This window comes from Acipenser ruthenus, chromosome 20, assembly GCF_902713425.1.
Source record: "Acipenser ruthenus chromosome 20, fAciRut3.2 maternal haplotype, whole genome shotgun sequence".
Classification (NCBI taxonomy): domain Eukaryota; kingdom Metazoa; phylum Chordata; class Actinopteri; order Acipenseriformes; family Acipenseridae; genus Acipenser; species Acipenser ruthenus.
This window is the reverse complement of record NC_081208.1, coordinates 30054663-30072414: the sequence shown is the minus strand read 5'-3', so window position 1 is coordinate 30072414 and position 17752 is coordinate 30054663. Positions and strand designations below refer to the sequence as shown.

General features: G+C 42.0%; 1 protein-coding gene across 2 annotated transcripts; it reads left to right on the top strand.

Moving 5' to 3' along the window:
* The first annotated feature begins 1444 nt into the window (after positions 1-1444).
* On the top strand, positions 1445-17159 carry psme3ip1 (proteasome activator subunit 3 interacting protein 1). 2 transcript variants are annotated; one of them, XM_058993895.1, is made up of 9 exons: positions 1447-1558; positions 4823-4895; positions 5418-5556; positions 11350-11448; positions 12180-12302; positions 13863-13995; positions 14576-14640; positions 16548-16685; positions 16859-17159. In XM_058993895.1, exons 3-9 carry the CDS (start codon positions 5430-5432, stop codon positions 16861-16863), a joined length of 690 nt encoding a protein of 229 aa, XP_058849878.1. In that variant the 5' UTR covers positions 1447-1558; positions 4823-4895; positions 5418-5429; the 3' UTR covers positions 16864-17159. The 2 variants fall into 2 exon arrangements, with proteins under 2 accessions (XP_058849877.1, XP_058849878.1); XM_058993894.1 differs by lacking the exons at positions 16548-16685; positions 16859-17159 and adding an exon at positions 16038-16522 and having other exon boundaries at positions 1445-1558.
* Positions 17160-17752: the final 593 nt, after the last annotated feature.

The window sequence follows — 17752 nt, the reverse complement described above, 5'->3', positions numbered from 1 at the left end:
TGTTTGGGGTGTGAGTGCTGTCTGTGTGCAGCTGGGGTTGGGTGGGAGTATATAATTAGTTGGGGATTGGGGGGGCTAGCATGCTAATTAGGGGTAATCTTAGTTGTCCAATAACCAAGCCCAGTTGGGCTATATTAGGGTGAATAGTGCCGCTGCTCGTGTTCAGTTTTTTCAGGGTTCAGAAAAGACCGGTCATGGTGCTTTTAAGCGCAGTTCAACCTCAATTTTTGGTCTGCTTCATTATTTCACCGCCGCTGCTGAACCACCCTCCCCCTGGGATCACACAGCACGCACAGCGCTACTATGTATGTGTGTTAATGAGGTCTATATCTTCAGGCAGGACAATGAGGGACCAGTGATAATGTCGCTGAGACCTCTTAATTGTAATTGTGGTTCTTTTTGTTCAACTGGCTGCGAAGGGTCCCTGTAATTCCTGGATGATGAAGGGCAAATGTTCCTCAAGGGCTGCAGTATTAACATGTAAATCAGGTCACAGAGGGGGCTACACCCTGGTTCCCTTCCCATTAGCAGCACCCAGGTGTTGCAGCTGCATGTGGCCTGGGGTGATCAGCAGTATGACCCTTAAAGAAGAGTTTGATAAAAGACTATTAGGACACCATTAATAAAACCAGCGCTATACACTGAAGAAACCCCTGCAGAACCATGAGCAGAGCATTAACCAGCAGCAATAGAAACACAGCTGATTTACAACAGACTTTGCACAGTGATCCTGGTACCATGGCACTGCAAGGGATTACCAGTTAGTATTAGTAAATACCATGGGGGTCCCCTTGATATGTCAAACTATGAACACCACGAATTCAAACGTTTGTCTCATTTAATTGCAGATGCCCCCATGCTACCATTGCCCGTCTTAGTACTGGGTCGTTGCATTGCTCTTGTAGAACAACTGCTGCGTTGCCACTGAAGCATTAGTGATGCTGACACAGAACATGGAATCAGTCATCGGTTCAGTATCATGGAGGAAAGGGTGGTATAGAAACGATGTCTGTGAAGACACAGACTGCCCTTGACAGACCCTCTCCCCAAGTTTGAACGCACAGACTGTCCTTGACAGACCCTCTCCCCAAGTGTGAACGCACAGACTGCCCTTGACAGACCCTCTCCCCAAGTTTGAACGCACAGACTGCCCTTGACAGACCCTCTCCCCAAGTGTGAACGCACAGACTGTCCTTGACAGACCCTCTCCCCAAGTGTGAACGCACAGACTGCCCTTGCCAGACCCCCTCTCCAAGGCACAGGACTGCAGCCGAGGCACGGGCAGGGAATAATGAGTCTCTCTTTCCTCAAGGCAGTCTTCTGTGCAGTTTGGAATGCCAGTTCAATCCCTGCCAGAAAAATACATCTCTTCCCGTTAAACTTTGTTTGTTGCACTTAAACTACTTATAGTCAGCAGGACTCTTGTGATCCTATACCGTTACGTTCTTATCAATACTAGTGTCTTACACAAAAGAACTACCTAGCCGGAACCCATGTTGTAGCGCCTCCTCGCGATTCAGGGAATGTTTTCTGTGCAACACGAAGCTGTCTACTCTAGGTAACCCTAAAACATGTTTCTGCACGTTAATGACTGAGTCTTAAATTGATTGCTTTTCTTCTAAATTGTTACGTGGTAAAGTTATATCGTTAACTAAAGCGTGTGTTTTAAATTCAATTTGCTGTGATTAATAGTTGTACATCATAGTTTTACTTGGCTACGCCAGCTCGCAACTGGTAAACGTATACCATTGCAATACCTAGTACTGTTAAAAAATAATCATTTGTACCTGGATTATACGAGAAATTAAAACGAGTTGTTTTCTGAGCTGCTTCTGTTGTAGCGAGTTATGCTGTTAAGACTAGTGGAACCCCCCCTGTGTGTATCGGGTAACCTATCTTACTGTGTTCAGGCTAGTTTTAAAATGAAATACAAATTTAGTTACTAGTTGCCATTTTTATATTTTCGTTCATCAATTCAATTAGCCTGTTTGAAAATTCCGTCTATATTATAAACTTTGGTTCTTTCCCGTTGGTATTTTATTAAGTGTGTCTAAAGGGAAAATATAGAGTCTTCCACTTTCAGTCATGTGTCAGACACACATTTTTTACACATCTATAGACCAGACAAATATCTAAGAATTGCCTAAACAGAGTCTGCGTCACAGGCCTATATGTTGTCAGACGAACCAGGCGTGTTCGGCACTTTTTGGACGCCTGTCTGACGTTTTCACGCTTTTTAATGTTAAGGGTTGTCAGGGTTCGCGATTTGTTTTTTTATTTAAAAAAAAAAAAAAAAAAAAAAAAAAAGTTATTTGATTTTAATCGATTTTTTTTTTTTTTTTTTTTTTAATTATGGATTTTTTTTGTAGTCCCCTAGTTGTAGCGCTACAGTACCTCCAAACTGTAAATTTTTAAGGATGTTGGAAATTGATTGTGAATAGTTACATACCAAACTAAATTACTCAATCTTAAATGAATACATAAATAAAGCAAATTATTTATCTCTAAATGTGAACTACAAGAATTGAGCGATGGAGTACTCCAGAGAAAAATCCCCCTCACTCATCCCAGTCATTATTTTCTTTTCTTGTTTTGATTTCCTCTTTCTGTGTCAGTCGAAACACACGCAGTTGTTACTACTTTGCTTTTTATAGTGTGTTCAGTTGTTAAAGTTCCTGATTGCACCACTAAATAAACCTGGTTTCAGCGGGTCAACACAGAGCTCAATTGTCTATTTGGGACCCCATTGCACTGTCAGAATCGAGCGTTATAAGCGCTCTATAATGGGGCAACACATGTCTTCAGAATATCATTTCAGTGCAGTATTTTTTTTTTTTTTTTTTAATTTCTTCGCTATTTTATGCGCCACAGAATCAGGGGCAAGCGCCGTTCGCATTTGCGCTGTGATCAGAATATAGCCCAAAGAGTTTTCGTTTATAGACAGTAAGAGTTTAAGATGTTTGTGTTAATAAAACGTTTTTAAAGCATACTGTTCATGTCTTTTCATTGAGAAACTATATAAAATAGGTAGTAAATGAAAAAAAATGATTTAAATCAATGATTTATTTCCCTAAAATCAAGTGATTTAAAATCAGTGATTTAAAATCGACTTGATTTAAATCAGCCAACCCTGATTAGTGGGTGCCAGAAACCTTGAACAATTAAGCGAGGCTAGAGCATTTGGCTTTCTTGTGCAGCCTGCACTCGCTGTCTGGAATGAAAGTGACTTTTACAGGTGATTTGAGAATTCAGGATTTCATGAGTTTCATGAAGGTGTCCTGAATGTTTTTAAAAGATCCGACCTCTCAAGCAAGGCACCTCTTCGGTGCCTGCTAACCCCACCATTATAGGACAAGAATTAATACTGAGAGGTAATGTTTCAGGTTCTTCCTAACACACCTCAAAATATTTCCATACGCAAAACAACCTGAGTGTGTGAGCTGGAGACGATACAACAGCTGGATTCATTTAGGTTGGAATGATGGCCCTGTATCTGTTAACATTGGCAACATGTGTTTTGAATTGTAAATGTTTATCTTGGAAATTGACAAAAGAAGAAAATAATGGAAGGGGTAGACCAGGGGTGGGAGGGCTGTTCCGCTCCAAGTTTAACAGGTAACATGAGGTCATTAACTACTTCAGGTTCTGGATGGAGGGTTAATTGGTTCAATTAAACCGTTTAGAACAGAGCTGGAACATAGACCAGGAGTGGAAGGGCCAACTTTGGCCACCCAATGGATAGACATTTTAACAAATATAACTGCAGTACTTATTTATTATTAGATAGCAATAGAGAGGTGAATGAAATGTTTTCCAAACTCATGTTCTGCATTAGCGACCCCATACTTAAACCTAGTGCTCCACTCTTAATTATGAAAATGAAAGTGCTGCGCCACATTTGTACTGTAGTACAGGGGTAGGCAACCTTTGGCATTTCCAGTCTATTCCATTGCAGGACTTTGTTCCAACCAGATCATTCATTGACCCTGTTGGAGGTCAATTCAGTAATTAAGGCTGCAGTTAGAACAAAGTCCTGCAATGGATTGGAAGTGCCAAAGTTTTCCTTTGTACAGTGGTTCCCATCCCTGGTCTTGGGACACCCTGTGTCTGCTGGTTTTCATTACAACTGAGCTCTCAATTACTTAACTAGACCCTTAATTGAACAGATCATTTCCTTAATTAGACCTTTGTAATTGTTTTCAGCTCTTAAACAGTTGCAGAGTTCAGTTGTAATAATCAGCAGAGACGGTGTCCCCAGGGTTGGGAACCACTGGATCAGATCGAAGTATAATGGTGTTATTCTTATCTCTACCTGCAGAGGGCCACCTGTCACTCGTAATGGAAGAGATTGAGAATACATTAGGGTGGGCAATCTGCATCATTAGTTGAAGAATTATCTTTATGGTGTAGCATCTAACTAATTTATAATATATAACTTTTATATATATATATGGATCTATAGATAGATAGATAGACAGATAGATAGATAGATAGATATATATATATATATATATATATGGATCTATAGATAGATAGATAGATAGGTAGATAGTCCTAGCTAGACCAATTGAAAACTATTGCAAATAAAAGATTATACATGGTGATTTTGGGTGGTGTTATACAGCCATAACTGACTGAGATTATACTACAGGAACAGTGCAGCAATATAATGCTTTTGTAATGGGATTATAACCCTAGCTTCCACTAGTTAATTCCTGTTCCATATAGAAAGGTGTTATTGCACACACGTGATGTCTATTTGCAGGTAAACTCTGCTGTACTGTACAAACTACAGAAAATCTAAACTATTTTCCTATTGCAGGTTGATTCAAGTTACACCTGGGCCTGTGTTTTGACAGATGACTCTGTAAAGAATCCCTGGATTAATCAATCAGGTAAAGCCATTACTCTTACCTTTCTCTACCTGTTAGATCAACTTGACCCTTATTGTAACATTTATTAAGTGACGCACCAGATTACATGCGGTGGAACTTAATTCCTGTTAAAAGCTGCCTCTGTAAATCTTTTGCAGGTCCAGATGACCAAACTGATTGCATGAAGCACGTTGGCAGCTTTGTATTATTATATTACCGGTATTACTCCACAATTTGGAATATGTTTCTGTTGTTCGGATGTCTAATTAGAGGGACCCCTTGTGAACTGACAAACTAAATTGGTTGGTGCACAATGGGAGGCGTGGGTTAGAAACTACCATCCGGGGACTAAGTCCACAAACCACAGACTTAGGTATATAATAATGTCTGCATACCGAAAGGAATAACTGATGGCCTGTTTGGAGGGTTACTTAAGTGCATTGGTGGAGTTTAGAGAGGAAACTGGCGTAGCTTTACACAGCGCTGCAGTAAATCAAGAAAGAGCTAGTTGTTTCCCTCATAACTAAGTGTGATTATTTCCAGGTGTTTTGTATTATGGCTGGAGCAGGGGATGAGAAAGTTTTCGTTAACCGGAAGTTTGAGTCGGAAACTGAAATAGAGGAAAAACGCAAGAAAAGACAAGAAGAATGGGAGAAAGTGCGTAAACCCGAGGACCCAGAAGGTAAGGGAATGCTTTTTAAACTACTACAGGAGCCAGGAGACTTAATAAGAAAAGAGCTCTCTCATTATTACCCTGTTCATGGATGCCATTCAGTCATACAGAGGCACGGTGTGCATGTGTTTTAAACTACAGTGGTGCTGTAATTAGTGACTGAATATTCTCCTAAGTCCTTATCAATAGGACCGATAGACCAGTAAATGCAATGTAAAGGATATACAAAGATAAAAATGCCATTTTATTTTTTCCTTCACTTACCTTTGTGTTGTGTGGCTCCAATACTGAATTGTGTTCTCTAAAATTTTTGATTCCTTGACTCAGCCCCTGTGGCTGTTCCTCCTGATCCAAGAAAAAAGAGCTTTGCTGGCCCGTCCGCGGGGTTGAAAGGTCTCAGTGCCACATGGTTCTTCTGGGATCAGGACAGAGCTGCAGGGGTTTGGAAGCCTGCTCCAGGTGTGCCACTCAGATGTGGCAGCCTGGCTGTCATAGTTTGAGAGTTTAGGGGGGATCTGTATTTCTGTAGCTTTATAGGAGCAGCTATTTTATCATGTGCTCCGATTTTGTCTGCAGCAGTGGTTATTGATGCATGCACTCTATCATCAGAAATTATTCTTTGTCTTCTGGGAAGTGACATACTGTAGCTTCAGAGTTGATTTGCACATTGCAGGTTATAGCGGGGGAGCAGTGAACCAAACTTGGCGTCTCAATGTAGATCTGCACTGAGCATTATGATGATCTGCATGATTTCATTGACGTTACCCATTCTAGATTTCTAACAGCACACACACTTTTTATTAGGGCTGTGTGCACAGCTCCAGGGGGTTTGAAAGTCCCTTCGCTGGTTTTTCAAAAGTAGATTAACCTTATGAGGTTTGTCACACTTTCACGTGCCCTCTAGAGTGATATCAAACCACTATACTGTTCATTGATTGATTTAAAGAATTCCCATCTAGGATAAGACTGTTGATCTTACTGTCTACGACATTCTCCTAGCGGGAAGCCGTGGTGCTCCACACTCATCTACAATAGTTAGAGTTGCATAAGATTATTTTGAATCACATACATTCATATCTTACAGTTCGTAGATGCATCCTGACTTCTGCAGTGTGTGTACAGTAAAATGGTCACATACACTACAGATGTGTTAACGTTTACAAGACATTGTATATTGTAACGGCGGTAAAAATCCAAGTGTACAACTTTCATCTTCCAAAATAGATAGCTCTTATTTAGCAAATAGAGTGAACAGCGCACAGGGCTGATGTTAGCTGACAGTCAGGGTGCCTCAGCAGAACGCTCCCCACTGCTCCACGCCTGCCACTGGGGCGATGGCAGGACACGCCCCCCACTCACAGCAGCAGTGACAGTGGCAAGCAGGTGACAAACAAGGGAGAGCGAGCAGCGGCTCCAGCAGAGTAAATCCCACCGCCGGCCTCCACCACAATATATATAAAATCTCACACAGATCAAATCATTTCTGGACACAGACATTTTTTTTGCCATTGAATACATGTAAAAAAAATATTTGTTCGGATCTTTGTCCCGGCACTAGTCATAAGGCATTAAAGATAGCAGTAACAGAAGCTGCAGTGTACTTGCTTTTAAAAACTCCTCCGTGCAGCAGGAGTGCCAGCTGTGGAACTGCAAGCTAATTTACTAATGCACCAGCGGGCTGTTGCCAAGCACTGACAAGGCAGTGAGAGAACCAGGGGCCACTGAAAGACTGCTATTAAGGCACAGACTATATTGTACTGTTTACACAGGTAAATCACACTTATTAGTCTGTTAGTTTTGCAGGGACGCCGATGATATTGCATAAATTTAATTTACGACAGATGGTGGTTCAGCTCCTAAATGCTGTGACATACTTTTTTTTCGCACTGCAAGCCCGCCATGAAGCCATTACAGAACTACAGTGTCTGTGGACCAATCAGTTCTGAATTGCACACAGGCAGGCCTGCAGGCGCCCGGACAGCCACAGGCGTCACTGGTGCATGTTAAGCCAAGGATTCTCCAGCCGACCTAAATCATCTATTAAACTACATTACAGTGTGTACCTGTTCACAAGCTCTGCCGCAGCAGATCATCAGACCGCACTGTAGACTCCTAGCATCATGATCACTTTGTAATTCCTCTTTGCTTTACTTTACATCTTTCATGTTTTACAATCATTTTAAACATCTGCCAGAACAGCTGCTCATCCCAGATGCTCCTTGGCTTTAGCCAAGCAGCGTCAAAAGTCATTGGAAAGGGTATACAGTTGTGTCTCGGATTTAAACTGGGTTTAGAAAACTTTACAATATGTATAAACAAGCCAATTATTAGTCAGACTATTTTCTTGCATTACAGATGAGTCTATACTGGCCTGAGCTCTCGAAAAGCATACAGTATGTTCTGAAATCTTTAAGCTATTGTTCTTTTAAGAAAAGGTTTCCATAGATAAGTGGCAAGTTAGATTTTACACCATGAAGCCAGCAATAGTGTTCATGCATACCCAGGATGTTGCAAGCTTATTGTGCAGTTTGTATGGCTGACAGAGCTACCTAGATCCGTTAGTTTGATTTCTATCTATGAATGTACACAAAAGTAAATAAACCAACAGCCTTGTAATTACACCAGAGTGCTCTTTATTAAAACTGTGTGACGTAATTCCACGGCAAAGATTTACGCTCTGTTCAATTTACTGCAATTCATGCTCTCAAAAATGTTTCACATCATTGATGGTGTCAGAAAAAAATTGCTTGCTCAAATGGAGAGGTCTGACATTGTCTTGCTATAAATAGAGGCTGTGCATTGCATAGTGTCTATTGTGAATGTGACTGCGTCTCAGGACTCCATGCGTGCGCACACAGTCCCTTTTAAACTAAAAGATCCTTTAAAAGGCAAGGCCATGCATTTTATGCGGCTCTTATATCTGCATTCATAAAGGACGTTTTAATAAGAAATCTCAGATTGCACGTTGCAGGGATCTTTAATTATCTACAAAAAAATCTGAATGTGTGATCAGATATCGAAATGGAGTCAAGTGGGGGGAAAAGTGTCTTGCCATAATGTGTTTTGTACGGATGAACAAAACTGAAATAGCCGCTTTTGATGTTGCCTAGCTGTTTTTACAGAGTATAAGGAGTACACAGAAAGAAACCTCAATGACTCAATAAAGGCAATGAGACCTTACAAGGTTTGAGAAGAAAAGGCAATGCTGAGCACTCCCCCACTCCAGACTGCATCGATTAAGTGAGTGCAGTGTCTATATACTGTATAGCTCATCGTTCCAGCTTGCTGAACACAGACGGAGGTAGGTAGTTAAGAGTAGATGGTACATTATGTAATTAGCCACTGAGCACCCTCACAGTACCATACCGGCCATTAGCTCTTTCTAATTGAAGTATAACATTTTCCCATCAGACTATCAGTGGTCAGATGTACTTAGACGACACAGTAATGTATGGCACTGCATAATTATTTTTTTAAATCAGACGTTATCAAATGCCATTAGGATTTATTTAAATATCGACACACTGAACAGCTCACGTGACACTACCAGCAATAGCAGCGAACGGAGCACAAACTTTGGTGGGATCTACAATCTCTGAACTAATCTTCTCTGTTCTACTTGCCCAGCTGTCGGCGGTTTCGACTTGTTTACTCACTCTTCGGGATCCATCCCTGGTTCTGGTTCTCACACACACACACACACGCACGCATGCATGTGTGAATTTCTGCTTCTTTAGCCCAGTTGGCTTTGGTTTTGCAGCAGCCCCGAGGTGAATAAATGAAACCTTTTATACCTGACATCCCACTGGAACACACCTTCCTGCTGATTAGATTCCACACCTGGTAATCACACACAGCAGGCAGGCTCTCCCAGGAGCGTCAGGTACTTCATTAATTAATTACAGTAATTACATACTGTTTACAATATACATTTACACAACAAAAAACCCTCTTCATGCGCAGGGCTCCTGCCCTGCCACAGCGCTGTATACACATTTCCATTAGTGTCAGGTAATTTACACAGTAGCAAAATGCATAGGTTTACAAAGAAAAAAACCTTCAATTGTAAGCCCAACTCGCTTTTGGTTTCTTATAACCATTTTGCATTCGCGCTATACGCATGGGTGACGTTGCTGAAGAGCTTGATGGATAGACGGTTAGGGTGGATATGTGACGGGCGGATACAAGATGAATTAACATACTACATTATAGCGAGGCACCACAGTATACTGTAGTGTAGTGTTATTCAATGCACTTTGCAATCTTTTTGTGTGATGATTGTGGTAGGATTGATGTACTTACTCAGGATAAGGGGGTCAGTTCAGTTGATGTAAATACTGCAGTCGGGCAATTCATTGGGATTGGATTGTCCCTGGCGTTTCCTGTATGCTTACACACATAAAAATACACTGCAGACATTCGCATGCACATGGTTAAGTGCTTGATTTTCATAACCTTGGCACACAAAGGGCCTGTATTTCAAACAGCGGGGATGTTTAGATCAATCGATTTCAATGTCTTGTAGCTCTCTGCTGGTCTCCACTTGCGTCTGTCTGTCTGCCTCAGCAGGTTACCCCCCCCCCCCCCCACCTTTTCTCTTTGCTCAGCCAGAAGTTAAATTTAATTGTGGATGTGGAATGAAGAGCCAGTCTTGTTCAGAATGACTGTGACATGGCAGTCAAGATGACACCGTACTGTTCAAAGAGGTACCCGGAGCCTCTATGACATCATCGGCTGAGATCTTTTCTGCAAAGGACTGCATGCAGACCGAGCTATAGTGTGTTTATGTATGGCCGAAAAAATCTGTGAGCACAGCAATTAATAGTGTCTTAGTAAAAGTATCTCCTGTCCTGCGTAATAAAAATAAGTAGATCAATAAACTCGTGGGGATCGACTTGCCTGGGGATGCCTGTCAAAAGTACTGTGCAGATATATTTTATTGTGTCGGTGCTACAGATTGTAAATATTCAAAACCAAGACTGAGTAGGCAAACAAACCGGCATATAAATTCACTTTAGAGGCCACAACTCACAGTTTGTTTTCTTTTCCTTTCATGTTGTACGTGTGGAAGGCAGAAGCTGAAAGCTCAGCCGATTTACAAAACTTTTTGTTGGGGAGTAAGAAAGAGATGCTATTAATAGACTAGAAAAAACGGAATCACACAGTATGGAATCAAAACGAATGAACAGGGGCTGCAAACGGGATTCATGTTTCAAGGACAAGCTGAGAAACAGTCTTGCTTTCATATATTTTCAAGGCGAGGAGTGTGTTGCCATGCCACTGGCTGCTGTATGCACAAACTCGGAGCACACTGTAGCTGTGAATAACTAGTGTTTTAAATGAATTGTAAAAATATATCAACCATATACCCAGCCTAGCCAGGTTGAGAGAGCAGGGATGTGCTGTATTCAGACTGGAGTGAGAGAGCAGGGATGTGCTGTATTCAGACTCTGGAGTGAGAGAGCAGGGATGTGCTGTATTCAGACTCTGGAGTGAGAGAGCAGGGATGTGCTGTATTCAGACTCTGGAGTGAGAGAGCAGGAATGTGCTGTATTCAGACTCTGGAGTGAGAGAGCAGGGATGTACTGTATTCAGACTCTGGCGTGAGAGAGCAGGAATGTGCTGTATTCAGACTCTGGAGTGAGAAAGCAGGGATGTGCTGTATTCAGACTCTGGAGTGAGAGAGCAGGGATGTGCTGTATTCAGACTCAGGAGCGAGAGCTGCAGTGCAGGGATGTGCTGTTGTGCACCCAGGCTGGCAAGGTGTGGCTCACGCTTGTTAACTTGCTGTGTTTCTTTCAGAATGCCCGGAGGAGGTCTATGACCCTCGATCTCTGTTTGACCGGCTGCAGGAGCAGAAGGATAAGAAACAGCAGGAGTACGAGGAGCAGTTCAAATTCAGTAAGAGATGCAGCTGCAGTGTCAGAATGAACACATAGTGCTTCCTTTTACTGAACATGCATGGAGACCTCCTCATCATAACCCACAAAATGAGATGAGTGTATCTTGTAATGCCCATAGCTTTATTCCCTGGTAATGCCATCTTTATGATATTATTTATTTTATTTTAAACCATAAAAGAGGGTAAGTGGTATAGTTCAGTTGTTTCTTTGCATTAAATAAACAGATGAACTCATATATTGACTTTGTTTAAAATGGTCTATAAACATGACCTGGTCATATAGTCACGAGTCAGTTTGTGAGTGTACCTTACTTTATAAAACTATGACTGTTCCTATGAGTGGTCGTCGTGGTGTGTGTTTGTGTGTGTGTGTGTGTAGCCCTTCTGTTTCTTGGTGAAAATGAGCCTTGATGAGTCAAAAAAGCTGTGTGTGACTCATTTTCCAGCCTCAAGTGAATGGCTTGCATTGACTGAAATAAGCAGTTATTTGTCAGATTGCTGCAGGTAGTTCTTTTAAACATATATGTTAACACATGTTCACTGACAACCTGAAAACAGACCTTGTAACACAAAGGCTTCTGTAGTTCATTTGTTTTGACAATTAGGAGATGGCCTATTGGTTGTTTGCGAGTGGCCTTTGTGTGCAGTAATTGCAGGAGGAATAAAAATTAAACCACCTTGCTATCTCTCCATTCAGCAAATTAAACCACCCTGCTATCTCTCCATTCAGAAAATATGGTGAAGTGTCTGGACGAAGATGAATCGAATTTCCTGGATGAGGTTTCCAGGCAACAGATGCTGGTAGAGAAGCAGCGCAGGGATGAAGATCTGAAGGAATTGAATGAATACAGAATATCCTTTCCAATACGAAGCACCAAATCAAAAGTGCAACTGTTGCTGGTGTTCCACATTAATACTGCATTCCCCAAGGGCCTGAACAGTCCACGTTTTCACATGCTCTTCTACAATGCTTTCATTTTGCAGATATTGCAGTTATATGCAAGATGAAACGGAATGGGAATGATTTATTAAAATGTTTGAGTCTTGGTTGAAAAGATGCCAAAGGCAGTCAATGAAAGATTGAGTGGAGCGCTGTCACTTGAAATCAGCTGGTTGGAAAGCGACAAACGGTAAAGTGCTTTCAGCATTAAACAGCGGACTGATCCATTGTCTTCACCGGTGTTCTGCCTGATAGTTTGGACAACGGTGGGGTCATTTGCCATGGGTGTGAAGTATTCACTGTTCTGAGTCTACGGCATGCTAACGGCTCTGCTTCTTCTAGCAGTCTTGCTTCTGTTCACTACATAGTCTAAGACTTCAGCTTGATGAACATGCTGGGGTTGTGACAAGTCTTCGTGAAACGTTGCACACCTCTACCTGCTGTAGATTGGGTGAAGGCGCAGAGCACTAATGAATTACAGGCAGGCTCTTCCAAGGTGCACGATTCTCTCTGTTAATGAAGGGATAGAATCCAGGGTGCAGCCTTTGAGAGGAGCGTGCTTTCATGAGTAGCAGTTCTAAGAGCTGTGTGTTTTCACAGATACTCATCAGCAGCTTTGAAGCTTGCTAGCAGCCTGCTATTAGGCTAAGAAAAATTCAACTGATAACATTAGCGGCAGAAAAAATACTTCTACATCGTGGAATGCATAACATTTTTTATTCTTACTCATTTGAAATTTAAATTCCACTCCCTGTAAGTCGGTTTGACTGTATAGTAGCTCTTGGGAGCCATAAAATGTCTTTAAAGACAATATCATGGTTTTTTAAATTAATTTAATTCAGTTGCCCTTGTGGTCTGTGTTTCAGAAAGGACTCCCCTCACCATGTCTGTAAATCTGCATAATGGTTAACTGCTACATTTTTGTCATCCACCTGCACAAATCTTTGAGCTTTCTAAACTAAACTAATCTCATCACTTAGTAAAGTGTGGTTTGTTTATTAAGAGTCAGGAAAAAGTTCCGCCTGAAAATGGAATAACCCAAGTTATTGTATATAAGTACACTGAAGAACACACTGGCGTTAATGTTTTGATCCTGCAATCCATCAGTAATTACCATTTCAGATAGTTTAATAATCACATTTTGTGTTTGTAGAGTAAAACATTTTTTTGTGGTGTACCTATGTTTGTATATTAGAATCTCTTAACAGCCTTGAGATCTGTAGGGCCCTGGTTTAAATGCAAAGGCACATTTTCTGAAAGGAAAAAAACAATCTTAACGGTACAAAACTAGGAAGAAAATACTCTGCACAAAATAAGGGCAGTTTGGGAGTGAAAAAGAGAGTCAGCACCCCAATATAAGCACTGTAATGTCTACCGGTTGCTTGTGTTTGAAGACTGTTATCCAGAAGCTTCCCAATCTGTTTTGACGTCTTGGCGAAAGCAGTTTTCCTTAACCCCACCCCCGATCTCACAGCACTCTCTCAAAACTGACAGCAAACACCGAAACCAGGAAAGAACCAGAGAAGAAAGCAACGATTAAACCAGCGGAGAACAAGAACACATTCTCTCAGGCCAAGCTTCTGGCAGGAGCTGTCAAACGCAGGAGGTGAGCTCTGTGAACAAGGCTGTGCAGCCTCTAAATCAGGGCTCTGAAGCAGAGGGTCTGGAAAGAAGAGTGGAGCATTCAGAGCTGACATGATTCTTCAGCGCGCTCGTGGAAAACTTTGACAACAAGTTCAACCCAAACCAAAAGTTGAAGGTGGAAGAGCGAGTGATTGATACCAATGAATGATAAGAGTTTGGTTTGGTGGTTTTGTTCCCGTTTGGTCTTTAGGGTTACAGCAGTTGACACACACACCTTTCTTCTTGTGGGAGGAAAGCTGTCTGAGTGGATGGTATTCAGCCTAAAGCTGCAGATTGACATGTTTCCATTGTGTTGCAGTCTCTGCTAAGGGTCAGTTAACTGTAAGGGGACAGATGAGCTGGAAAGAGTATGCTTTAATAGCTCGGAAGGTTGTGTTTATTTTCTGTTAAAGATCCAGTTCTGTGCACCTACAACTCGGTGGCTTGTAATAAAGCCACAAAACCACTGCATTCGAAAATAAAACAAACAGCCGCTGTGCCCTAATTGGCACTGGTGTTCTAGGTGTTTTTCATAATCACATTTCCTGTCCTTTTTATTTTAGTTCAGACACATCAGACAGTGTGAAGAAACAGAAGTTAGAAACAAAAGAGGACAGCAGCCATCAAGGTAAAGTACCGGAGTAAGATGCTGAAATCAAAAACGGGTGATTTTTTTTTTTTTTTTTTACATTGTAGCAGACCCCCCCCCCCCCCTTTAATTTATCATCAAACTGTATTTATTTAATGTAACTTGTTTAGTTCATGCATTTCCATGTATTAGAACCCTAAACTCCCAAATATTCATCCTATTGATAATGCCCTGCACATCCCACAGTTAGCCCAGCTCTGTCTGTAGAAAAAAGGAACATTCTTACCAGATATCACACTGAAAGTGTCGAACCAAGGTAAAAGAAGACTGCAATCCAGCTCCTTCACTTGAATAGAAAATGCTTTTAACGCTGAAGTAGGGTCCAAACAATAGTATACTTAACAGGTTAACTGAACCATTTCAGGCTATGTATTTAATACTGTCTAAACAGTTCCCTCAAACTCAAAAATAACGAATGCTTGGTAAATAAAAAATGAAATGGAGAAACAAAAACTTGCCCCCCCCCCCCCCCCGATATGTTCTTTGTTCTCCAAACCATTTCTCTTAATTGCCCCATCAGCCTGTCAGCCTGTCTCCAACCTACAGCACCGAACGCCTCGTCAATTTTCTTAATTGAGGAATTAGCTTGCAGTAGTCATTTTTCCCTATTTCTTCCCCCCAGGGTCAATCAGCATAAAAAAAATATATATTGAGATTCAAATGAGACGTCTTCTAATTTGAGTCTGGAGCTGTGCTGCATTCACGTGCTTACTGTTGGTGCGTTAATCAATTAATACTAAATTAGTGAAAAGAAAACAAACTTATTAAGAATCTAGTGTCCATTTCAAAGCAGTCAGAGAGGGCAGAAAGTCGTTTAAAAAAAATAAAACTTTTCATATGCCATAATCAAAAGGTTAGAACAAGCTCAAGCCTCCCCTACATTAATAAACTTGAATGGACCAGCCCAAGGTTCTGAGGATCCCTTGACTCAGGTTCTGAAATACACTTCAAAATGCAGGTGCTACCTGTAGCTACACATTTGTTTCATTATCTTCTAGATGCACTTGTAACTATGATAGGGAAAAAGAACTTAGATACATGTTAATGCACAGGGTTCCACTCTTCCCAAAAATCACAAAACTGTGTGGAGTGCATGTACTAAAAGATAAGCAAATGGTAACTACAGTGTAACTACCAGCATCATTAAAAAAAAAAAAGATGACTTAATTTATTTCTTCAATTAAATTTTTTTTTTTTTTTATGTTCACATGTAATATTTCACTTTGATCAAAGCACCCGAAGTGAATGCTGTAAAATGAGATTCGAAGTTGATCATTTGTTTAACTACAGTGCAACTACATGAAGTGATGGCTGGCTGTGTTCTGCCGTGCATCCAGGTCCTGTTTAATGAGCTGTTGTGTTGTGTCTGTCCTCAGGGAGCGAGGCGGTGGGGAGGGGCTCAGGTGCTGGCTCTGTGGTGCACCGCGTGGGCATCCTGGTCCAGGTTCTGTTTAACAAGCTGCTGTGTCTGTCCTCAGGGAGCGAGGCGGTGGGGAGGGGCTCAGGTGCTGCCTCTGTGGTGCACCGCGTGGGCATCCTGGTCCAGGTTCTGTTTAACAAGCTGCTGTGTCTGTCCTCAGGGAGCGAGGCGGTGGGGAGGGGCTCAGGTGCTGGCTCTGTGGTGCACCGCATGGGCATCCTGGTCCAGGTTCTGTTTAATGAGCTGCTGTGTCTGTCCTCAGGGAGCGAGGCGGTGGGGAGGGGCTCAGGTGCTGGCTCTGTGGTGCACCGCATGGGCATCCTGGTCCAGGTTCTGTTTAATGAGCTGCTGTGTCTGTCCTCAGGGAGCGAGGCGGTGGGGAGGGGCTCAGGTGCTGGCTCTGTGGTGCACTGAGTGGGCATCCTGGTCCAGGTTCTGTTTAACAAGCTGCTGTGTCTGTCCTCAGGGAGCGAGGCGGAGGGGAGGTTCTTGGGCGCTGGCTCTGTGGTGCACCGCCCCTCTGTGGCGGTGTGTGTGGGCATCCTGCCGGGCCTAGGGGCCTACTCGGGAAGCAGCGACTCCGACTCCAGCACAGACAGCGAAGGTACCATTATATCAGCAGGAAGCATCATCACCTCTGTCTTGCACTCTGACCATTAACCCAGAGAGCCCCGTGAAGCGACCCTGTGTGTGTGTTGTTCTGTAGGAGTCATGCTGATGTAAGGATCCTGGGCTTCCAGTGGTGTTTCTAATTACCCGTGTGTTCCATCCATATAGTTTGACCGACGGCAGAAAAAGGAAGATTTGACGTTGCTTTTGCAGAGAGAGGATGTGACTGAAGGATGATTTAAGTACACTGGACTCAACCAAGCGGAAGGCATACCAGGCTCTCAAATGTCACATCTTAATGTTCGGCACAAATGTCAAGGTTTATTTAGGTAGAGGGTTTTTTCAAACTCTACAGCGCATAGAGAGAGAGCGCGAACGGCAAGATTTTGTTCCATATAAAAAATAAATAAACATTATGGCTGTAAGTTACATGGCGATTTTGAAAACTGAAAATAAATACTTTGATTTATTTGGTTTCTGTCTTTGGTTACTTTAGTTGTGTTGAAACAAGATTATTTGGGTCTAAATAAGTGCATTTTTTTTTCATATAATCTGAACCTAAGTTGTATTGAAGGTAATATTGCTTTGCCATTGTGTTACAAGGCCATACAACAATTACTGTGCAACCAGGGATCAACCAATCAGTACTGACAATGTGAATCACTAGAACTTGTATAAAAACTAGCTTTGCTTTGTAGAAAGTGTGCCGATCTATTTTTACAGCAGTAAACAAGCAGAATCGGGGCCGACTTTGATCTAAACCAGGGTGTCTCAGAGCATGATTGCTGAAGCCTAAAATATCATGTGGTTCCTCCGAGGGGGCAGTTGAGCACATGCACGAGGTGCTCAGTCTCTGGGTGTAGCAGCTAGACATCTACACTGTGCTGTAGTGCTGTGAAACAAAGCCACTGAACCAAAATAGCCCATTCTGTGGATGGTTAAAGGAGTACACGTGTTGTGTTTTATTTCCTTTAAAAACGTATAACAAAGGATTCATAAGACACAGCAAAGTTGGTTCAGAATGGCAGAGCCATCATTGCAGGTTGTTCATAGTAATTGATA

What these genes read in the sequence shown, in the direction of transcription:
- psme3ip1 (XM_058993894.1), top strand. Translation starts at nt 5,430, where the DNA reads ATGGCTGGAGCAGGGGATGAGAAAGTTTTCGTTAACCGGAAGTTTGAG. An exon ending in GGAATTGAATGAATACAGAA is followed by an intron (nt 12,303 to 13,862) that starts TATCCTTTCCAA and finishes CCCGATCTCACA; the next exon opens with GCACTCTCTCAAAACTGACA. An exon ending in AGAGGACAGCAGCCATCAAG is followed by an intron (nt 14,641 to 16,037) that starts GTAAAGTACCGG and finishes GTCTGTCCTCAG; the next exon opens with GGAGCGAGGCGGTGGGGAGG.